This window comes from Glycine max, chromosome 7, assembly GCF_000004515.6.
Source record: "Glycine max cultivar Williams 82 chromosome 7, Glycine_max_v4.0, whole genome shotgun sequence".
Taxonomy (NCBI): Eukaryota; Viridiplantae; Streptophyta; class Magnoliopsida; order Fabales; family Fabaceae; genus Glycine; species Glycine max.
The window spans coordinates 12,612,301-12,637,470 of NC_038243.2; the positions used below are offsets into that span (position 1 = coordinate 12,612,301).

The following is a 25,170-nucleotide window of genomic DNA, read 5'->3' on the forward strand; positions in this document are numbered from 1 at the left end:
CTGAGCAACTCCTTCTGCAATATTTCTATGAGGAACTTAGCAACATGGAGAGGAGTATGATTGATGCTGCTAGTGGTGGAACCCTTGGTGATATGACTCCCGCTGAGGCTAGGAATTTGATTGAGAAAATGGCTTCCAACTCCCAACAATTCAGTGCAAGAAATGATGCTATTGTCCTTAGAGTAGTCCATGAGGTGGCCTCAGATTCATCTTCATCTACTGAAAATAAAAAAGCATGAGGGAAAACTTGATGCCTTGGTCAACCTAGTAACTCAGCTTGCCATGAATAAAAAATCTGCATCTGCCCCTGTTGCAAGATTCTGTGGTCTATGTTCTTCTGCAGATCACCATACAGATCTTTGTCCTTCTTTGCAGCAATCTGGAGTCAATGAGCAACCTGAAGCTTCTGCTGCAAACATTTATAATAGACCCCCTCAGCAGAAAAACCAACAACAACAGAATAATTATGACCTTTCAAGCAACAGATACAATCCAGGTTGGAGGAATCATCCAAATCTGAGATGGGCAAGTCCTCCACAACAACAATAGCCTGTCCCTCCCTACCAGAATGCTGCTGGTCCAAGCAAGCCATATGTTCCTCCTCCAATGCAGCAATAGCAGCAACAACAACAAAGACAACAAGCAACTGAGCGCCCATCTCAACCTTCCTTAGAGGAGTTAGTAAGGCAAATGACAATCTATAATATGCAATTTCAGCAAGAGCCTCCATTCAGAGTTTGACAAATCAGATAGGGCAGATGGCTACTCAGTTGAACCAAGCTTGTAGAAATTGCTTCATGATGATGAATCAAGATTGATTCAAGGTGTTTTGATGATAACAAAGATGATGACAAAAATCCCATGAGAATGATTTCAAGATTGAGTCAAGAACAATTCAAGAATCAAGAGAAAGATTCAAGAGAAGTTTCAAGTTTCAAGTTTTTCAAGAATCAAGAATCAAGAATAATTAAGATCAAGATTCAAGACTCAAGATTCAAGAATAAAGAAAAGGCTCAATCAAGATAAGTACAAAAAGTTTTTCAAAACAGTGAGTAGCACATGAAGTTTTCACAAAAGCTTTTACCAAAGAGTTTTTACTCTCTGGTAATCGATTACCAGTTTACTGTAATCGATTACCAGTGGCAAGTTTTGTTTTCATAAAGTTTTCAACTGAATTTACAATGTTCCAATCAATTTCAAAATGGTTTAATCAATTACAATATATTGGTAATCGATTACCAGTGTGTTTGAACGTTGAAATTCAAATTCAAATGTGAAGAGTCACATCCTTTCACAAAAATGCTTTATGTAATTGATTACAATGATTTGGTAATCGATTACCAGTGATAAGTTTTGAACAAAAATCAAAAGATGTAACTCTTCCAATGGTTTTCAAGTTTTTCTAAAGGTTATAACTCTTCTAATGGTTTTCTTGACCAGACATGAAGAGTCTATAAAAGCAAGTCCTTAACTTGCATTTTTAAGAACAATCCTTTACAACCTTTGAATCTCTTTAAGCATCTTCTTGAATTTCTTCTTCTTCTTCCTTTGCCAAAAGCTTTCTAAAGTTTTCTAGTTTTCTAAACCTTGAAAACAAAAGTGTGATATTCATCTTTTTCATTCCCTTCTCCCTTTGCCAAAAAGAATTCGCCAAGGACTAATCGCCTGAATTCTTTTTGTGTCTCTCTTCTCCCTTTTCCAAAAGAACGAAGGACTAACTGCCTGAATTCTTTTGTGTCTCCCTTCTCCCTTGTCAAAGAATTCAAAACGATACAGTCTGAGAATTCTTTTGATTCTTCCCTTTCCCATAAATAAAAGATTTCAAAGGACTAACCGCCTGAGAATTCTTTTGTTTCCCCCTTCACAAAGTTTCGAAGGACTAACCGCCTGAGAACTTTGTCTTAACACATTGGAGGGTACATCCTTTGTGGTACAAGTAGAGGGTACATCTACTTGGGTTGTTATGACTGAGAACAAGAGAGGGACATCTCTTGTGGATTAGTTCTAGTGGAGGGTACATCCACTAGGTTGTTCAAAGAGAACAAGGGAGGGTACATCCCTTGTGGATCTTTGCTTGTAAAGAATTTTACAAGGTTGAAAAGAAATCTCAAGGACCGCAGATCGCTTGGGGACTGGATGTAGGCACTGGTTGTTGCCGAACCAGTATAAAACTCTTGTGTGTTTGTCTTCTTCCCTACACTCTTTATTTTCCGCTGTGCACTTTAATTATTGCTTTTACTTTTGGTAACATTAAGAAGAATAGATTTTTAATTAGTAAAGGTTCGTTAATAATTAATTCAACCCCCCCTTCTTAATTTTTCTGAGGCCACTTGATGCAACAAAGCTCAATCCCAAAATTCTAACAAATTGGCTTCATAAACTGTGCAAAATCCGAAAAATGTGAGTGTTATCACCTTGAGGTCTGGCAAGCAAATTGAAGTGCCTCCACCAGTAGCAGCACCTGCACCTGAACCTGTCAAGCTTCATTCTACACCTTAAAAAGAGGATGAGATAGTTGCACAATAGAGAAAGCTTCGTGATCATGAGGGAGCTAACAAAAATTTTCATCCAGGTGGACCTTCTTCTAGTAATTCTGACTTGCAGCAGCCTCCTATCCATCTTCTATTTCCACCTAGAGCAATTCCAAACAAAAAAGATGGAAGAAGTGGATAAGGAGATCTTGGAGACCTTCAGGAAAGTAGAGGTGAACATACCTCTGCTAGATGACATCAAGCAAATTCCAAGATATGCCAAGTTTCTAAAGGAGCTGTGCACCCACAAAAGGAAGCTCAAAGGCAATGGAAGGATTAGCATGGGCAGAAATGTGTCAACATGGATAGGTAAATCTGTTCCTCACATTCCTGAGAAATGTAAGGACCCAGGTACTTTCTGTATACCTTGCATTATTGGGAACAACAAATTTGAGAATGCCATGCTAGATCTAGGAGCATCAGTTAGTGTCATGCCTCTGTCCATTTTCAATTCTTTATCTCTTGGACCTTTGCAATCTACAGATGTGGTGATTCATTTGGCAAATAGAAGTGTTGCTTACCCCACAGGTTTCATAGAGGATGTGTTGGTTCGGGTTGGTGAACTTATTTTTCCTGTTGATTTTTATGTTATTAATATGGAAGAGGGATTTTCCCATGGTTCAGTTCCAATTATTTTAGGCAGGTCATTTATGAAAACAGCCTGAACCAAGATAGATGTTTATGCTGACACATTGTCTATGGAATTTGGTGATATTGTTGTTCATTTTAAAATTCTTGATGCCATGAAACATCCATGTGAGGATCTTTCAATTTTTCGTGTTGAGATAATTGATCAGATTGTTGATGATTATATGTTTGATTTTCTCTTCATGGTAGGAAACATCCATTTATATCTGATCTACATACTTGTCATTCCTTATGCATTGAATCTGAATCTGAGTTTGAATTTGATCCTGATCTGATTTTTATGTTGAGAGTGAATTTGAATTTGAGTCTGGTGTTGTACCTCTTGATGTTGATTTTTTAGAGTTAGAATGCACTAACCATGTTGCAAGAAGTACATATACTTCTGACTTACTTTATGAGGTACAGGCTGAGGAACCTTCCTCTTCTCCTACCCTGGTTCCTCCTACTGTTCAGCCACCACCCATACCAGAGTTGAAGCCCTTACCAGCAAATCTCAAGTATGCCTACTTGGAGGACAAGGAAAAATTCCCAGTGATCATCTCTGCCTCCCTTGCTGTTGAGCAAGAAGAGAAGTTGTTGCTAGTGCTCAAGAAGCACAAGAAAGCCATTGGATGGACTTTAGCAGACATTCCTGGTATTAGCCCATCTACCTGCATGCATAGGATACTTTTAGAGGATAGAGCTGAGCCAGTGAGGCAGCCACAGCGGCGACTCAACCCCGTCATTCTAGATGTGGTGAAAAAGGAGGTGACCAAGCTCTTACAAGCTGGAATCATCTACCCCATTTCTGACAGTCAGTGGGTGAGTCCATTCCAAGTGGTTCCTAAGAAGACAGGCCTCACAATAATTAAGAATGAAAGGGATGAGCTTATCCTCACAAGAGTGTAGAACAGCTGGCGAGTCTGCATTGATTATAGGAGGCTGAACCAGGCAACCAGGAAAGATCATTTTCCCCTACCATTCATTGATGAAATGCTTGAGCGCTTGGCAGGTAAGTCTCATTACTGTTTTCTTGATCGTTTTTCTAGTTATTTACGAATTCATATTGCTCCTGAGGATCAAGAAAAGACCACATGCACGTGTCTCTTTGGCACTTTTGCCTATAGGAGGATGCCCTTTGGCCTATGCAATGCCCCTGGTACCTTCCAGCGGTGTATGCTTAGCACTTTCAGTGACTTCTTATAGAGTTGCATAAAGGTGTTTATGGATGATTTTACTGTTTATGGATCCTCTTTTGATGCATGTTTGGATAGTCTGGATAGAGTTCTTAACAGATGCATTGAAACTAACCTTGTGCTGAATTTTGAAAAATGTCACTTCATGGTAGAACAAGGTATAGTTTTAGGGCATATCATTTCCAGTAGGGGCATAGAGGTAGACCCTGCAAAAATAGCTGTTATTTCACAATTGCCTTACCCCTCTTGTGTGCGAGAGGTTTGTTCTTTTCTTGGTCAAGTAGGGTTTTATAGGCGCTTTATCAAGGATTTTAGCAAAGTGGCCCTTCCACTATCCAATCTGCTGCAAAAGGAGGTGGAGTTTGATTTTGATGACCGGTGCAAAGAGGCTTTTAATTGCCTCAAGCGTGCGGTGACTACCACCCCTATCATTTAGGCACCTGATTGGACAACTCCATTAGAGTTAATGTGCGATGCATCCAATTACGCATTGGGGGCTGTCCTTGCTTAAAAGATTGATAAGCTGCCTCGGGTGATCTACTACGCTTTCAGAACTTTGGATGCTGCTCAAGCAAATTACACTGCCACAGAGAAGGAGCTATTAGCGATAGTTTTTGCTCTTGAGAAATTTCGTTCATATTTGCTTGGTACTCGTGTTATTTTTTATATTGACCATGCAACTCTAAAGTACCTGTTGAAGAAGGCTGAATCAAAGCCTAGATTGATCAGGTGGATGCTTTGGCTTCAAGAGTTTGATTTGGAGATCCATGATCGGAGTGGTGCACAGAACCTCGTGGCTGACCACTTGAGTAGGATTGAGCGTGTGTCTGAGGACTCACCCATTTGGGATGATTTTCCGGATGACCATTTGTACATTCTCTATAATATTTCTGATTCCTTCCCCACTCCTTGGTTTGCTAATATTGTGAATTATTTGGTTGCTTCTGTTTTTCCTCCCTTAGCATCTAAAGCTCAAACTGATAAAATTAAGAGCGATGCTAAGCATTATATTTGGGATGGCCCCTATTTGTGGAAATTGTGCAGTGACCAGGTTATTAGGAGATGCATTCCAGACCATGAGATTGACTCAATCGTGCAATTCTGTCATTCTTCTGCACCAAGTGGCCATCTTGGCATACAGAGGACAGCTCGCAAGGTGCTTGACTACGGTTTCTATTGGCCCACCATCTTCAAGGATGCGTGCCAAATCTGTAGCACTTGTGAGCCTTGTCAGAGAGCAGGCGGCTCACTTTCATGGAGACAACAAATGCCTCAACAACCCATGTTGTTCTGTGAGGTGTTTGATGTCTGGGGTATAGACTTTATGGGGCCTTTCCCTGTCTCTTTTGGTTTTGTTTATATTCTCCTTGTTGTTGATTATGTTTCAAAATAGGTGGAAGCCAAATCCACCAGAACTAACGATGCTAAGGTTGTTGTAGATTTTGTTATATCTAATCTGTTTTGCAGGTTTGGAGTCCCTAGAGACATCGTTAGTGATCAAGGCACCCATTTTTGTAACAGATCCATGTATGCCTTGCTCAAAAAGTATGGGGTCGTGCACAGAATTTCCACACCTTACCACCCCCAAACTAATGGGCAGGCTGAGATTTCAAAGAGGGAGATAAAAAGGATCTTGGAGAAGATTGTGCAGCCGAACAGAAAGGATTGGAGCACCAGGCTGGATGATGCTCTTTGGGCGCATAGGACTACCTACAAAGCACACATAGGAATGTCTCCTTATCGGGTTGTCTTTGGTAAGACATGTCATCTTCCTGTAGAGATAGAGCACAGAGCCTACTCGGTTGTAAAGACCTGCAACTTCTCTATTGATCAGGCTGGAGAGGAAAGGAAGTTGCAACTAAGTGAGCTAGATGAGATCCGTTTAGAAGCCTATGAGAATTCCAAATTCTACAAGGAGAAGACCAAGAAGTTCCATGACAGCTTGATAGCTAAGAAGGACATCGTGGTTGGACAGAAAGTTTTATTGTATAACTCTAGGCTCAGACTCATGAGTGGTAAGTTGAGGTCAAAGTGGATTGGTCCTTTTGTGGTGACTAATGTTTTTCCTAATGGTACAGTTGAGATCAAAAGTGAATCCACAGATAAGAGCTTCAAGGTAAATGGACACCGACTGAAACCATTCCTCACAAATCCCTCCTTAGTGGATGTAGTGGTGGAGGAGACCTCCTTACTTCACCCTACTTCTCTTTCACCATGATTTAGGGAGTTTTCTTTTTCTATCTCCTTCTTTACTTTTATTGCACTTGTCCAAATTTATTGATTGTTTTGATTGCTCTTGATCTTATGATTGTGCTACATTGAGGACAATGTGTTGTTTATGTGTGGGGGAGGGGGAGATTGTTCTTTTTTGTTCTTTATTTGGGGTTTTCTAGGTTAATTTTGTTATTTTGATTTTATGTTTTGTGTACAACATTGCATGTTTCTCTTTGAATTTTGGGTTATGTACAGGTAATGAGTAGTTGTTTTTGAAATAGGAGTTTCTTGGCATTTTGTGAATTGAAATCCTTGTTTTTCTCTACATGTCAAGTTAGTTTTGAAAGGTCAAATTGAAAGTGATAGATTTACCTTTGGTGAGATTTCGAGCCATCAACATCTATTTTATGCGGTGTGTTTTGCCCCATTGATTGCTTGCACAATAGCCTTGGCTTGACTCTTGTTGATACTTCTTGCTTCACATGCATGTTGGGAGATGATTTAGGCATTTTATTCTTATAAGCCTCTAGCCAAATGAGCCTACCTTTAATTAATTCCTTTGATAGCCCCTTTGAGCCTATGTTCCCCTTTCTTTGTTTTGAAGCTCATTACAAGCCTTAAGTGGAAAACCATGATCTCACCCTACCCTTAAGGAATTTTGGAGCTTTGGAATTGTTTTGGGAATAAGTGTGTGTGTGTGTGGGGGGGGGGGAGGGGGGTATGTGATGCAATCCTACCCCCCAAGGGCATTGGATAAAAGACTCTAAGAAGATTGGGCCAAAGATGCAAGAGAAGGCCCTAGGGTTCTGTTGAGCCTTAGGGTAGATTTCGGGCCCATGGACTAAGTATGAGCCCACTTATCTTTGTACATATTAGATTAAGGTTTCATTAATTTTGGGTCTTGTATTTAGGGCTCCATAATGTAGGTAGGGTACCCTAGAAATATAGGATTTTTCAGCCCTTGTATTTTAGGGCACCTAGACCAGTTTTTGTATTAGGGGTAATTTTGTAATTTCACATGCACTAAGTAAATATTTGACGTGTGTGGTTGGAAATAAATTTAATTGAATTTGTAGAAGCCCAATCCAATTAAATTTTAAAGGGGGAGGTGAGCATTTGCTTACTACATCTCATTGCCACATCATATAGTCACGCTTTGTGCATGTCCTTCATGTTTTACATGCCTCATGACACCTAAGCATACTTAGTGGAGAATCTTGGAATTGATCTTGGATAGTGGGCTGAACCATAACTAAAATTCACTAATCATAATTAGTGAAATTTTGGCTCCACAAATTCAATTTCAAATTCAAGTAAAATTTGAATTGAAATTCAAATTTCCCTCCAATTTTGTGTGGCACTTAGGCTATAAATAGATGTCATGTGTGTGCATTTTTTTGAACTTTGATCATTTGAATATTAAACTTCAGATTTCAAAGCTCTTTTCGAGCACAAAATTTCGTGCTCTTCTCTTCCTCTCCCTTCATTCATCTCTTTCTTCCTCCAAGCTCTTATCCATGGCCTCCTATGGTGGTGAGCTTCTTCTAGACTCATCTTCTTCTTGAAGTGGTGTCTCCTCTCTCTCTTCCTTCTCCATTCTGATGCCATTCATCTTCCAAGAAGCAAAGGAATCCATTGATGAAGAAGATCCTAGGCCTACAAGCTCAAATGGAGCTTACATCAGTATGTTTCATTGGATGATATGTTTTTGTTAGCCATGCTTGATGTATATACATATATTGCCTAATTGTTGCTTTATTTTTGAAATGCTTTCAAATGCTATTGTTCACGTTCCAAACAAAAAAAAAACAAAAAAAGAATGAAGTTGAATAAATGAGGTCTTGGCTTGAAGACTTGGATTGGTTTGAGGACTTGGTTGATTTTGTTTTGGGTTTACTTTTTATGCTTAATTCTTAATTTTGGTTTTGGGTTTACTACTTTTACTTAGTTTCCACTTATTTCCCATTGCTCCTCTATTCCTTTGGGTTTTTGCTACCTATCCTATACTTTCCTCTACCTTGTCCTTGACCACATTACAACCTTAAAAGACCTTTTGATCCTCATGTGTATGTGTTTGGCGAGTTTGGTTGTCAATTTTAGAGTTTTGCCAAGTCTATGTGGTGTTTGTTTTTCATGGGTGCTTTAAGAGTAAACAGTAGCCTAGACACTTGTGAGATAGAGTGCATATCTTGTGAGGCTTTATCACTTTTCATTCAATTCTTGAGTTGATTGACTATCTTGCCATGTTAGAGGTGCTTGGATGATTTTCATGACTGCCTTGATTCTTTAACTCTTTACGTGTTGGATGTTACCCATTCCTTTCATTCCTTGAGATTCATTAAGAAATATGTAAATGTTTTTGTGTTTGTTTGTCTCCCTTTAATGTCTCTGGATTTGTTCCTTGCTTTGCTTTTTGATTTTGCCCAGGAGTGCAAAAGGCTAAGTGTGGGGGGATTTGATGTGTCGTTATTTTCTCCTATTTCTTAATCCTTTTTGTCACCATTTTAATTACTTATCAGCCTTAATTGTCAAATTAACTATGCAGTTTTATCATTTGGGCCTACTTGACTAATTTTTTGTTTTTAATTTAATTTCATGAGAATTATAAGCAATTGGGCTTGGATTTGGAATTGGGCTGAACCGGCTTGGACTTGAAGAAAGCAGACAATTTTATTTTATTTGAGCCATTTTTATTTTATTTCATTTTTGGGCTTGGACTTAAAGCAGAATTGTAAGCTTTGGGGCTGAGGACATATATAATAGCACCAGGGTTTTAGTAGAAGGAGACTGTTTTGGAGAGGAGAATTTTTAGGGTTTTGCAATTCCAATTTTTACTGTTCACGCGAACTGCTCACGTAGAATAAAATTTTGTTTTCTGCCTCCAATTGCAATTTCGTTTTCTGCTTCTGCCTTTGAATTCATTTTCGTTTCTGTTAATTAATGGAAGGCTAAGTCTCCAACGTTGTTTTCTCTTGAGGATCAAGCACATCTCTGATGTGCCATCATTTTCTTCTATTTTCTAAACCCTTTTTGCACCATTTTAAATACTGATTAGTCTTAATTGTCAAATTTATTAGGCAGTTTTATTATTTGGGCCCATTCAGCTAATTTGATGTTTTTAATCTAATTTCAGGAATTAATGAAGCATTGGGTTTGAATCCAGAATTGGGCTTGGGCTTGAATCCAGAATTGAGCTTGGACTTGAAGAGGGCAGACTAATTTATTCTATAAAATTAGATCTTATCTTATCTAGATATTATTTAGATTTGATCTCATCTAGATATTATTTCATCTAGATCTTATCTTATCTTATCTTATCTAGATTTGATTTGATTTTACTTATGGGCCTGGATTTAAAACATATTTGTAAGCTTTGGGGCTGAAAAAAACTATATAACAGCACCAAGGTTCTAGTTTAGGGGACTCCCTCTCTCCCTGGCGGGAGACTCTCTCTCTCTCTCCTCTCTCTCTTCTATTTTTCGTTTTTAGTTTTAGTCTCTCTTCTCTTTCTCTTTTATTTTCGTTTTTTTACAATTCCAGTTCAGACTTTTAGTTTTATCAATAAAATTTCATTCTCTATTTGATTAATGGAAGGCTAAGTCCGCAACGTTGTTTTCCCTTGAGGATCAAGCACAGTTCTTTTTGAGGTTCTATTATTACTGTTAAATTCTGTTTAGTTTTTCCTCTTCACTAATTACTTTGAATTTGTTGCTTTTAATTCATGCATGCTTAGTGCTTGATTAATTGTCTCTGCGCTTAATTTACGTTCATGCTTAATGATCGTTTATGAGTAATTGGTGTATGTGATGCTTAATCACATAATGAATGCCTTATGTTGAATTTCGCTTAGTAATTTAATTTAGGGTTGGATTAAGTGGTTAAACTGATAAAGGATAAACTCTCGTAACCTAGGATAAGAGACTTGCTTGTGAATCAAGGGGAAGCAACGTGTTTTAATTCTGATATTTTCTAATTCACATATATTTGCTGTTTAATTTACAAAAGCAAACAACCCCCCCCCCCATCGTTACTGTTACTGTTACTGCAAGTATATTATGAACATTTGGCTTGTCACTGCTCGTTGGGAAACGACCTAGGATCACTTCCTAGTTACTACATTTTAATGTTTATTTGATTCGGGTACGGCCTCGATCAAATTTGGCGCCGTTGCCGGGGAGCAGTGTCCAAAGGTTCATAATAGCTAGCTATTGTTGTGTGTTTAATCCTTTCGTGTTTTATGTTTAATTGTTAGTATTGTGTTAGTATGTGTGTTAGTGTTGATTAGTTCACTGGTATTGATAACAGACAAATCCAGAGTCCATATATCTAGGCTAATTAGACTTGTCAGGTTTTAGCGATTTTAATATATAGATTTTAGTCCTTATTTTCATTGTCGGTCTTCCTTAGAAGTAGTTATTCCTTATTTTTTTTACTGTTGGGTTTTAGGAGTAAGTATTTAGATTTAGTAGATTTAGATCTTATTTATTTGAATTTCTTAGAAGTAGTTATCTTTATCGCAATTTAAATATTTTATCATATCTTATCTTTAAATTTTTTATCTTATCTTATCTATTATCTTTATCTTCTATTTTGATCTTTCAATCTTTTATCTTCGAATTTTATCTTTAAATATCTTATCTTTTCTTTGATCTTCTAATTTTATCTTTAAATATCTTATCTTTTCTTTACCTTATCTTCTATCTTCTATTTTAAATTCTTATCTCTTGCTTTTAAATTGGGTTTGCATTAATCTAAATACAAACAAAGTCCCTGTTTCAGTCTTGGGTGTTTTGCTGTGAAGATTGTGCAGCCAAGCAGGAAAGATTGGAGTACTAGGCTTGATGATGCTCTCTGGGCACATCGGACTGCCTACAAAGCACCCATAGGAATGTCTCCTTATCGGGTTGTCTTTGGAAAGGCATGTCATCTTCCAGTGGAAATTGAGCACAAAGCATACTGGGCAGTGAAGACTTGCAACTTCTCTATGGATCAAGCTGGCGAGGAAAGGAAGTTGCAACTGAGTGAGTTAGATGAAATTCGCCTAGACGCCTACGAGAATGCCAAGTTCTACAAAGAAAAGACCAAGAAGTTCCATGATAGCATGATAGTTAAAAAAGACTTTGTGGTTGGGCAAAAAGTGTTATTGTATAATTCTAGGCTTGGACTCATGAGTGGTAAGTTGAGGTCTAAGTGGATTGGTCCTTTTGTTGTTACTAATGTTTTTCCTTATGGTATAGTTGAGATCAAAAGCGACTCCACAAACAAGAGCTTCAAGGTCAACGGACATCGACTTAAGCCATTCCTCACGAACCCTTCTTTAGTGGACGTAGTGGTGGAAGAGACTTCCTTACTCCACCCTACTCTTCCTCCACCATGACTTAGGGAGTTTTTCTTTTCCTATCTCCTTCTTTGCTTTTATTACACTTGTCCGATTCTCTTTGATGATTTAATTGTTTTTAATCTTTTAATTGTGCTACATTGAGGACAATGTGTTGTTTAAGTATGGGGGGGGAGTGTTCTTTGGTTTTGCTAGTTTTGTTGGTTTTGTTAATTTGTTAGTTGTGTTAATTTGTTAATGTTGTTAGTTTCGTCGGATTTTCAGTTTAATATTTTGGGTCAATTTCATGTGCACGTACGACTTTGCATGTTTTTCTTTGAATTATAGGATATGTTCAAGAAATGGGTAATTGTTTTGAAAATAAAAGTTCTTGACATTTTGTGACTTGAAATCCTTGATTCTTCTCTACATGTCATGATAGTTTTGAAAGCTCAATTTGAAAGTGATGATTTTACCTTTTTGAGAATTTGAGCCATCCATCATTATAATCATTTGGTGTGTTTTGCCCCATTGATTGCTTGCACAATAGCCTTGGCTTGATTCTTGTTGATGCGTCCTAATTCACATGCATATTTGGAAATGATTAAGGCAATTTTGTTCTTATAAGCTTCTAGCCAAATGGACTTACCTTGAATTAATTCCTTTGATAGCCCTTTTGAGCCTTGTTTCCCTTTCCTTGTTTTGAAGCTCACTACAAGCCTTAAGTGAAAAACCATGATATTACCATATCCTTAAGGAATTTTGGAGCTTTGGAATTGTTTTGGGAATAAGTGTGGGGGGTTTTTGTTTCATTGGACAACTTGTTTTGTTGACTATGCTTCATGATGTATTTTGGGCCATACTTGATGTACATTGTATATTGGTTAAATGTTGGACATGCTGAATGAAATGTTGTTTCTCAAAGGCAAAAAAAAAATAATAATAAAAAAAAAAAAATTCGAAAAAAAAAAAAATTTCGAAAAAAAAAAAAAAAAAGCAATAAAGTTGAGTGAATAAGATCTTAAATGGCACAAGAATGATGAAACTCTTGGTTCTACTCTTCATGTTTAATTTTTATCTTTACTTCTTTTTATTTTCTTATTTTTTTTAATATGCACTTATTCCCCTTTGCTCCTCTATTCCTTTGGGATTTAGCCACTTATTCCATATTTCTCCATACCTTGTCCTTGGCCCCATTACAACCTTAAAAGACCTTTTGATCCTCATGTGCTTGTGTTTATGGGTTGATTGTCAATTTTAGAATCTTGCCAAGTTTATGTGGTGTTTGCTTTCATGGGTGCTTTGAGGGTAAATAATAGCCTAGACACTTGAGAGATAGAGTGTATATCTTGTGAGGCTTTATCACTTTTCATTCTTGAGCTGATTAACTATTTTGCCATGATTTGCTTGGATGATTTTCATGAATGTCTTGACTTTTTGGATCTCCTTATGTTAGATGTTACCCATTCCTTTTATTCCTTGATGTTCATTGAGAAATATGTGAATGTTTTTGTTTGTCTCCCTCTGATATCCTTGGATTTTGTTCTTTGTTTCATTTTGCCCAGGAGTGCAAAAGGCTAAGTATGGGGGGTTTTGATGTGCCATCATTTTCTTCTATTTTCTAAACCCTTTTTGCACCATTTTAAATACTGATTAGTCTTAATTGTCAAATTTATTAGGCAGTTTTATTATTTGGGTCCATTCAGCTAATTTGATGTTTTTAATCTAATTTCAGGAATTAATGAAGCATTGGGTTTGAATCCAGAATTGGGCTTGGGCTTGAATCCAGAATTGAGCTTGGACTTGAAGAGGGCAGACTAATTTATTCTATAAAATTAGATCTTATCTTATCTAGATATTATTTAGATTTGATCTCATCTAGATATTATTTCATCTAGATCTTATCTTATCTTATCTTATCTAGATTTGATTTGATTTTACTTATGGGCCTGGATTTAAAACATATTTGTAAGCTTTGGGGCTGAAAAAAACTATATAACAACACCAAGGTTCTAGTTTAGGGGACTCCCTCTCTCCCTGGCGGGAGACTCTCTCTCTCTCTCCTCTCTCTCTTCTATTTTTCGTTTTTAGTTTTAGTCTCTCTTCTCTTTCTCTTTTATTTTCGTTTTTTTACAATTCCAGTTCAGACTTTTAGTTTTATCAATAAAATTTCATTCTCTATTTGATTAATGGAAGGCTAAGTCCGCAGCGTTGTTTTCCCTTGAGGATCAAGCACAGTTCTTTTTGAGGTTCTATTATTACTGTTAAATTCTGTTTAGTTTTTCCTCTTCACTAATTACTTTGAATTTGTTGCTTTTAATTCATGCATGCTTAGTGCTTGATTAATTGTCTCTGCGCTTAATTTACGTTCATGCTTAATGATCGCTTATGAGTAATTGGTGTATGTGATGCTTAATCACATAATGAATGCCTTATGTTGAATTTCGCTTAGTAATTTAATTTAGGGTTGGATTAAGTGGTTAAACTGATAAAGGATAAACTCTCGTAACCTAGGATAAGAGACTTGCTTGTGAATCAAGGGGAAGCAACGTGTTTTAATTCTGATATTTTCTAATTCACATATATTCGCTGTTTAATTTACAAAAGCAAACAACCCCCCCCCCCATCGTTACTGTTACTGTTACTGCAAGTATATTATGAACATTTGGCTTGTCACTGCTCGTTGGGAAACGACCTATGATCACTTCCTAGTTACTACATTTTAATGTTTATTTGATTCGGGTACGGCCTCGATCAATCTCTCTTTGAGGTTTTGTTATTACTATTGAATTCTGATCAGTTTTTCCTCTTCACCAATTGCTATGTATTTGTTGCTATTAATCCATGCATGCTTCATGCTTGATTAATTGTCTCTATGCTTAATTTACGTTCATGCTTAATGATCAGTTTCGTTCATGCTTAATGAACATGTGAGAGGGATTAATTTGGTGTATGTGTTGCTTAATTACATAATGATAGCCTTAGGTTAATTTTCGCTTAGTAGATTAATTTCGGGTTGGATTAAGTGGTTGAACTGATTAGGGATAAATTCCCATAACCTAGGATAAGAGACTTGCTTTTGAATCAAGGGGAAACAACACGTTTTAGTTTTGTTATTTCTTTAATTCAAATTACTTGCTGTTTAAATTACAAAAACAAACACCCCCCCCCAATTCGTTACTGTTTCACTATTATCTGTTATGAATGTTTGGTTGATCATTGCTCGTTGGGAAATGACCTAGGATCACTTCCTAGATACTGTATTTTTAATGTTTATTTGATTCGGGTACGGTCTCGACCAATAACCCTATGTAGTATACACGCACTAACCTAATCAAAATAGTAAGTATAAACATTGATATACACCCCTAAGTCTCAATTAACTAACTACAAAATATACTTAACAAATAGATAAACATGTATTATAATAATAAAATATATCTAACTTCAAAGCTTTTAAATATATTTGCATGTAGCAAATATATATAACACACCACTATACAAATACATGTAATACTATATATATATATATTAATATAAAATAGTAGCAGTAAATATAAATGTATCATTAGATATATATAAATGTATAATATCAATAATATAAACGCATCATTTACATATCATTAGATATATATAAAAGTATAATAACAATAATATATTATGATAACTATCACGTTAATATTCAGGAATATATGTATGTACTAAAAAAAGGAAATCAGATTGCTTACGTATGTGATCATCATAATATAATACTAATTTAAAATCAAAGCCTAAAACAACGGTAAATAATTCACGTGATGAAATTATATATGCACTAAGAGGTGCAGCCACTCCTTCTTCCTGCATTAAAAGACTGAGCCTCAATAAAAGGTCTACAAAGTCTGTTCAGAAGTATAATAAACCCAAATCGTATATACATCCAGGGAACCTTAAGCGCATATTGGAATTTAATGAATATATGTATATTAGATGAAATAGCTATGGGCAATATCAAATCCATTTGGCTAATTGAAAAAGGATTTTAACTCAATATGCTTAATTAAAACTGTTTGACCTAAATTTAGGCAAAACCGCAAGGATGCATACTTCTTTCTTACAACTCTGTCAATATTTACATAGTTCTGTTCCACTCTTGTGTAACCAAATTTGCACGAGTGAAAATCAATCACAATAACAAGAAAATAAATTTAAGAAAAATAGAATTTAATTTCAAGGAAAAAAACAGCAAAAAAAACCCAAAATTGATGCTCTAGGGATGCCTACACACGTTCATTCTAATCCCCAAGCGTGAGTAACTCATCCCTTACCTAGATGTAGTCACTCAAGCATTCTCCGTTAGCAATGGTGGCATTTCTGGTGCTTTCTAGAGCTCCTTCTTCGGATGCTCTATTAGGATTCTTGAGCATCAGAGAAAAAGGAACAGAAAATGTATTGTAAAGCTGCTCTGGGGTTAAAAGTTCCTTTATATAGTGAGAAAATTGATGACCTAATTCTTATTCTTATTTATTTATTTATTTAAAAAAGACAAAAGAAAATGTGTTGTTACAATTCCATCCACCTTAAAAGAAGTTTTGCCCCTGAAACTTACCGGTATCAAACAAGGTAGGATATGTGCCCTCTAATTCCCAGGTGGCATCCTTGTTCGAAGCACTCCCCCATACCACTTTGACTAAGGGAATCTCCTTCCCCCTTAGTTGCTTGACCATACAGTCATCGATCCTCAATGACAGTGTTTCCTATGTCAAGTTCTCTTTCACTTGGACATTGTCCAACTCAATCACGTGCGACGAATATGAACATATTTTCTGAGCTGAGAGATATGGAAGACACTATGGAGATTTGAGAGATGGTGGCAAGGCCACCTGATATACAACTAGGCTGACACGCTTTAGGATTTCAAAGGGACCAATGAATCTAGGTGTGAGCTTATGGGACTTCAATGCCCTACCAAACCCAGTCGATGGAGTGACTCTCAGGAATACATGATCACCTACAAAAAATTCAAGGTCCTTTCTTCTCCTATCATGGTAGCTCTTCTACCTACTTTGGGTTGTTCTCATTCTTTCCTAGATTAACTTGACCTTTTCAGTGATTTGCTGAACCACCTCAGGTCCTAAGACAATGTTCTCACCGGGATTTACCCAACATAGAGGTGTCCTACATCTCCTACCATACAACACCTTGTAAGGTGCCATGCCTATATTGGAGTGAAAACTATTGTTGTAGGTAAAATCAAGGGTAAGAAACTATCCCAACTACCCCCATATTCTAACACACAGGCTCTCAAGAGGTCCTCTAAGGATTGAATGGTGCGCTTGGTCTGACTATCAGTCTATGGGTGGTAAGAAGAACTCAACCTAAGCTTGGTCCCCAAGGCTTTATGAAGACTCTCCCAAAATCTAGAGGTAAACCTGGGATCTCTATCAGATACCATGCTAGAAGGCACACCATGTAGTTTAACTATCTCACTGATGTACAAGCTAGTCAACCTCTCTAAGGAATATCTGATGCTAATTGGGATGAAGTGAGCAGATTTCATCAACCTATCCACGATAACCTAAATGGAATCTAAACCTTCGAGGGTCCTAGGTAACCCCACAAAGAAATCCATAGTGATGCTATCCCACTTCCACTCAGGTATCTCTGAAGGTTGCAACTTCCCCCAAAGGCTTCTAGTGTTCTATCTTATCTTTCTAAAACACTAGGCATGCAAGGACAAACTCATTAACCTTTCTCTTCATACCTGGCCACCAAAATATCTACCTAAGGTCCTGGTACATCTTAGTCGCTCCCGTGTGGATACTCAGATTACTTCTATGGTCCTCCTCCAAGATCGCCCTCCTAAGCTCGGGTACACTAGGAACACACACCCTATCCTTGAATCTCAAGACTCCATCAAGTCCCACTCTAAAACTACTCTCTCTCCCTATAGCTATAGACTCTAACTGGGCTAACAAGAATGGGTCAGACTTCTACCCTCCTGGATCTCGCTCAAGAGCTCACTAGTGACTATCAACATACCCAACTTAATGCTACCAAAGGTGATCTCACATGCTAAACTCATGTCTCTAAATCACTCTAAGATATCTAACTCTTTAACCATCAAAGCAAACACCTAAAGGGATTTCTTATTGAAGGTATCAACTACTACGTTGGCTTTACCTGGGTGATAGCTAAGCTCAAAATCGTAACCCTTAAGGAACTATAACCATCTCGTCTGTCTCATGTTAAGTTCTCTCTTATCAAACAGGTATATAAGGCTCTTATGGTCACTAAACACCTCAAATTTAGATCCATAAAGATAATGCCTCTAAAGCTTAAGAGCAAAAACTACGACTGCTAACTCGAGATCGTGCATAGGATAATTCCTCTCATGAATCTTGAGCTGTCAGGAAGCATAGGCCACTACTTGGTCCAGCTGCATAAGCACTCCACCCAAACCCATCTTGGACGCATCACAATACACAACAAATGGTTCACTCAGGTCAGGTAACACTAAAATTGGTGCAGTGACCAACCTTTCCTTAAGGGTATGAAAACTACTCTCACACTGGGCATCCCACACAAAAGCTTGACCCTTACGAGTAAGCTTGGTGAAAGGTAAGGCTAGCTTAGAAAAACCCTCTATAAACCTATGGTAGTAACTTGTTGAACCAAGGAAACTCCTAATCTCAAACACTGACTTAGGGCTCTCCCAACTCATCACCGCCTCTACCTTGAAAGGATCTACTACTATTCCTCCCCTGGATATAACATGCCCTAGGAAGCTCACCTCCTCTAGCTAAAACTCACACTTGGACAACTTAGCATACAGTCTATTGTCCTTGAGGGTTTGCAACACAGCTCCTCATGTTCCTCCCTAGTCTTGGAATGCACCAAGATATCATCTATGAAGACCACTTCAAAACTATTTAGGTAGGGATGATAGATCCTATTCATGTAGTCCATGAACACACCAGGGGCGTTGGTCACACCAAAAGGCATAACCAAGTACTCATAATGGTCGTAACGAGTCCTAAAGGCAATCTTTGGAATATCCTCATACTTCACTTTAATCTGGTGGTAACTTGACCTAAGATCTATCTTATTGAACACACAAGCCCCTACTAATTGGTCCATCAGGTCATTTATCCTAGGCAAAGGGTACCTATTCTTAATCCTCACCTTGTTTAGTTGACGATAGTCTACACATAGTCTCATGGTCCTATCCTTCTTCTTAGCTAATAACACTGGCACTCACTAAGGTGACACGTTAGGCCTCACAAACTGTTTCTTAAGCTCGCTCAACTCTACAGGGGACATCCTATAAGGTGCTATGGATATAGGTCCAGTACCAGGCACTAGGTCTATGGAGAACTCAACCTCTCTCTCAGGTGGTAATCCAGACATCTCCTCAAACACCTTCGAAAACTCCCTCACCAATGTTATATCACTCATAGGGGTTTTGGTCTCAACACTCATACTCGCTAAGATCATGTATACCTGTGCATCCTCTCTCAAAGATGCTTCAACCAGGTTAGCAGACAAAAACATATCACCTTCACTCACACCAAACTCAAGAAAGACAACCGATTTCTCACAATAGTTCAATAAGACGTGGTTGGAAGATAACCAGTCCATACCAAGAATAACATCAATCTGGATCAAAGGTAAAACAACCAAATCAACCAGTAACTGGCTATCAAAAATTAAGATAGGACATTAGAAGCACACATCAGAAGTTAAAACAGGCCCACTAGCAGGTGTATCCATAATTAAGTTAAATTTCAAAGAAGACACAGGCAAAGCAAGCTTTTCAACACAAACACGAGAAATAAATGAATGTGTCACAGCTGAATCATACAATACAACCAAAGGAACTTGAATTATGAAACACATACCTTGGATGAGATCATCAGACTGTGCGACATCAACACCACTAAGAGCCAACACTCTCTTTGTGGTCCTCGGTCATCCACTCTGGTTATTCAGACTCCCACTACTATTCTCCTTCCTGGGAAGCGGGCAACTAGTACTGATGTGGCCCTTACCTCGATAGTTGAAACAAGTCACATCATTATCTGGGCACTCATGAGCAAAATGACTCATCTTACCACACTTACCATGCCAGGATGGCATAGCAAGTGCAACAGAAGCACCACCACCATCCCTACCAGCAGGCTGAGACACCTATTAACTAGCTGAGAACTCCCACCAGCTGGGTGAAGTCCTCCACCGGCAAGCTAGAATCCACTAGTCCTCTATCCCCTGAAACGGTTTCCATATGTTGGACAAGTGGTCTCAATAACTTAAGAAGGGGGGGTGAATTAAGTATTAAAATTTTCCAACTAACAAACTTAAACCTCCTTTTAAATGATAGGCTTAGAATGCAAAAGAAGAAGAAGCAATCAATTTAAGAATGTTCTTTTAAATGCGCAAGACAAGTAAACTGCAGTAAAATAATTGAGATAAGGGAAAAGAGAAATGCAAACTTGATTTATATTGGTTCGGCCACTTCCCGTGCCTATGTCCAGTCCTCAAGCAACCCACTTGAGATTTTCACTTACTTCTGAACACCCAAGGAATCCCTTTCCCTTGTGTTCAAGAAACTAACAATTCAAGAGACAACCAGTCTCTTGATTGCAACTTACTTTCTGAGATGAACATAAAGATCTTTAGAGTGGATAATACAATTTGATGTTCCTAGATGAACTCTCAATATATTTGGAAGTGTTTGCCCAAGAGTTTTTGAGAGTGCATTTGACAATTAAGTTCTCTTAGAATATCTCTCTCTTGCTTTTTGAAATCAGACACACATATATATAGGCCCTTCGTGCCTTTTCAAAATAGTTTAAAGAGATCAGTCTTTTCAAAAAGTTTTTTCTAAAATTCTTCACTGGCAATCGATTACAAGTTTCTGGTAATTGATTACACAATTATATTTTGAAGGTTCATGACTTTTGAATTTGAATTTCAAGAGTTTCGTTGCTGGTAAATGATTACAAATATATGGTAATCGATTACAGGTTCAAAATTCAAATTCAAAACCTTTTTTAAAAGTTTTTTTTTTCAAAATTGTCTTATGGTAATCGATTACACTACCTGGTAATCGATTACCAAAGCCTTGGATGTCTTGGAAACACTTTGTTTTGAGGAAAGGCTTAATCTTGAGTTAATCTTGAAGCAAGGCTTTGTTTGTTGAAGCAACCTTGTATTAATCTTAAAGCAATGCTTATCCTTTGAAGCAACCTTGTTTGATTCTTCTTTGACATCATTGAAATCTTGTATTCATACATTCACAATCTCCCCCTTTTTGATGATGACAATCATTATCAGGCAAACTCTTTTCAGCATCATCAAAACCTGCATGATTCATATTCTGCCCCTTTTTGATGATGACAATCATTTTTAAGTGAATTCTTTTCAGCATCATCAAAACCTACATGATTCACATTCTCCCCCTTTTTGATGATGACAACCATTTGTAGGTTAAGAGCAACAACAACAAAAAGAATATCTATTTGTATAGTTTACTCCCCCTTGATTTTTCAATGATTGCTTATATGAGATAGCTGAAGATTTCATATATAAAAAGTTGTCTCATAAAGAATAGATAATTTCCCTTACTATTTAATCTTTTATCTATCTCTCTCCCTTTGTCAATATCAAAAGCAAATCATGAGCAGAGATGAGAAAACCATTCAGAAATTTATAATGAATTAAAAGAGTAGAGAATGCCATACCATACAAGTATCATTTCATGACCTAAAAGAAAATGTTACTGCTTGTTGCAATATATGAGAGTCAAGTGATACCAAAAGGAATTAAAATAAACTATTTTGCACCCACAAAAATACATATCTAGTATAAAACAATCAAAATATATAATAATCAAAAAACAATCATCAAAAGTTATCAATAATCAACATAACCTTCAAACACAATCATCAAAGACAATCATAACTCTCAAACACAATCATCATAGACAATCTACAACTCAATAAAAAACAATCATCAAAAGAAAATCAAAGACAAAAAAAAAATCATGAAAGACAATCAAAAACAATCATCAAAGACAATCAAAACTCAATAAAAAATAGTCATAAAAAACAATCATCAAAGACAATCAAAACTAAATCAAACACAATCATCAAAAGTAATCAATCAAAGACAAGTGACCTTTTGGCATCATTTGATACCACTTGTTGGGCTTGTTGATCAAGTGGCCTTTGTTTGTTGTCTCCATAGATCACATATTCACTATCTTTGGGAGAAATATGAATAATATTTTATGCATCTCTTGCCATGTGTTTGGAGCAACCACTATCAATGTGTCAATTCTTCTTCGCTTTCATAATCTTTCGCCATGAGACCCAGATTTATGATTTTATTTTCTGAATCACCTGAAGGATCCATGTCATTGTCTTCCCAAGTGACGTATGCTTTCTTTTCTATGAAATTTCTCTTGTCGAATTTTTCCATTCTTCTTTTAAGGACAAGACAATCAAATCTCAAGTGCTCAGGTTGATTGCATTCATAGCATTTTGGGGCTAAGGAGGAATCTTCTCCTTTCTTCTTTGAATTGATGTTTGATTTTCTTTGATTTCTTTTGTTTCTCAGAAACTTATTGAATCTCTTCACAAAAGGTATGAAATCATCACCTTCTTCTATTTCATTCAAGTCCTCTTTGTCACTTTCTTCTTGAATAAAAGTTGATGAGGCTCTGAGTGCTATTCCTTTCCTCTTTTTTATCATTCTATTCATGTTGATGGAGTCTCATGAGTTCCATTTCATGTTCTTGAAGCTTTCCAAAAAGAGTGGCAAGAGACATATTAGTGAGATCTATTGATTCTGCAATTACTGTTACTTGTGGTTGTCATTGCCTGCTTAAACATCTCAGCACTTTGTAAATGAGATCTTTATTAGGAAATATTTTTCCCAATGATGCAAGATGATTAACTATATGAGTAAATCTCTTTTTCATATCTTGTATGGTCTCATATTGATACATTCTAAACAATTCATATTCATGTGTGAGAATGTTTATTCTAGATCTCTTTACATCATTTGTGCCTTCATGGGTTACTTGTAATGCATCCCACATTTCTTTTTCATTTTTACAATTTGAGACTCTAAAATATTCATCCATGCCTAATGCAGAAGTGATTATATTTTTTTCCTTTAAATTGTATTGAACCTTTCTTCTTTTATCATCATCCCATTCTTCTTTGGGTTTTTCTATCGTTGCATTTCCCACTATCATTGTAGGAATGAAGGGACCAATTTCATTGGCTTCCCATATATTTAAATCTATGGATTCAACAAAGATTTGCATTCGGGTTTTCAGTTAGTGATAACCCTCGCCATTGAAAACAAGAAGCCTATTAATAAAATTTCCCTCAGGAAATGGAAAGTTAGATGAGGCCATATCTATTCTTGAAGTTTTTAAACTTTAGACAAGAATCCTGCTCTAATACCACTTGTTGGAAAAGTGGCCTTAAGAAGGGGGGTGAATTAAGTTTCAAAATTTTCCCACTAACAAACTTAAACCCCCTTTTAAATGATAGGCTTAGAATGCAGGAGAAAAAGAAGAAGCAATCAATTTAACAATGTTCTTTTAAATGCTCAAGACAAAGTAAACTGCAGTAAAATAACTGAGATAAGGGAAGAGAGAAATGCAAACTTGATTTATACTGGTTCAGCCACTTCCCGTGTCGACGTCCAGTCCTCAAACAATCCTCTTGAGATTTTCACTAACTTTGTAAAAAAACCTTTTTACAACTTCTGAACACCCAAGGAATCCCTTTCCCTTGTGTTCAGGAAACTAACAATTCAAGAGACAACTAGTCTCTTGATTACAACTTACTTTCTGAGATGAAAAGAAAGATTTCTCTCCTTTAGAATGGATAATACAATTTGATGTTCCTGGATGAACTCTCAATAGATTTGCAAGTGTTTGCCCAAGAGGTGTTGAGAGAGCATTTGACAATTAAGTTCTCTTAGAATATCTCTCTCTTGCTTTTTGAAATCAGACACACATATATATAGGCCCTTCGTGCCTTTTCAAAATAGTTTAAAGAGATGTGTCTTTTCATAAAGCTTTTTCTGAAATTCTTCACCGGTAATTGATTAGAAGTTTCTGTAATTGATTACACAGTTATATTTTGAAGGGTTATGACTTTTGAATTTGAATTTCAAGATTTCCGTTGCTGGTAAATGATTACAAATATTTGGTAATCGATTAGAGGTTCAAAATTCAAATTCAAAACCCTTTTAAAAAGTTTTTTTTTTCAAAATTATCTTCTGGTAATTGATTACATTGCCTGGTAATCGATTACCAGAGCCTTGGATGTCTTGAAAACACTTTGTTTTGAGGCAAGGCTTGATCTTGAGTTAATCTTGAAGCAGGGCTTTGTTTGTTGAAGCAACCTTGTATTAATCTTGAAGCAATGCTTAGCCTTTGAAGCAACCTTGTTTGATTCTTCTTTGGCATCATCAAAATCATGTATTCATACATTCACACCATATTGCCCAAGAAGGGAAGAATACAACTTAGCACAACTGTGAGTCACATGCTTCTTCTTTTTCCCATGACTGGCATTGGCATTCCTGTAGAATGCGACCTTCTCTCGCTGATCCTCGTGAAAGATCCTACGCATGTTGGTCAATTGTGCAAAGTTATGCATGCCATGGTAGTTCACCATCATCTTCACTTCTGGTCGAAGGCTATTGATAAACTTCGCACATTTAAACCTCTCCCCAGCATACATATATGTAATAAATGAAATGTAAATGCGAAACTAATTAAAAGTTCACCAAACCCAGTATATAACAACATTTTCAAGGGTAAAAGGTTCACATTCACTTCTTAAGTATCAAATCTTAACCCAAATAAGGAAAATTGAATTGTCTTAGCTCAAAACACGATCGACCAAGTTTATGAAAAGGAATTCAACTAACAATGGAAATCATAAAACAACTATACTATTCATGAAATTGTAACATATGAAATAAAACCCCATGCCCCGATGTCACATTTATCAGAGCATTTCCTTAGCAAAGGCTAAGTCTCTCCACCTCCAGCATGGAACTCATCATATGCTAGCTCACTTGAAAGAAAATGGCATTCAGCCCAAACACACACCAAAAATGAGTTATCATATTCATATATGATAAAACACTAGAGCATGTGAAACATATAATACTTAAAGTTGAATTTACATAAACAACATCACTTCACAAAATCACACACATTATTCACACTTATTCAAGTTCACACACTTCAGAAAATAACACCAAAACCTCA

The 25,170-nt window shown here is 36.8% G+C and overlaps 1 protein-coding gene across 1 annotated transcript; it reads right to left on the reverse strand.

Annotated features, from left to right (window-relative positions):
* Positions 1-19,124: 19,124 nt before the first annotated feature.
* LOC102670517 (uncharacterized) lies at positions 19,125-24,634 on the reverse strand. Its single transcript, XM_006584155.1, has 4 exons — positions 24,380-24,634; positions 19,916-20,045; positions 19,599-19,717; positions 19,125-19,523 (listed from the first exon to the last, which is right to left on the reverse strand). The coding sequence occupies exons 1-4, from the start codon at positions 24,632-24,634 to the stop codon at positions 19,125-19,127; spliced, it is 903 nt and encodes a 300-aa protein (XP_006584218.1).
* Between the last annotated feature and the right edge of the window lie 536 nt (positions 24,635-25,170).

What these genes read in the sequence shown, in the direction of transcription:
- LOC102670517 (XM_006584155.1), bottom strand. Translation starts at nt 24,634, where the DNA reads ATGTATGCTGGGGAGAGGTTTAAATGTGCGAAGTTTATCAATAGCCTT. An exon ending in TTGGGCAATATGGTGTGAAT is followed by an intron (nt 20,046 to 24,379) that starts GTATGAATACAT and finishes TAGGTGTCTCAG; the next exon opens with CCTGCTGGTAGGGATGGTGG. An exon ending in GACTTGTTTCAACTATCGAG is followed by an intron (nt 19,718 to 19,915) that starts GTAAGGGCCACA and finishes TGTATGATTCAG; the next exon opens with CTGTGACACATTCATTTATT.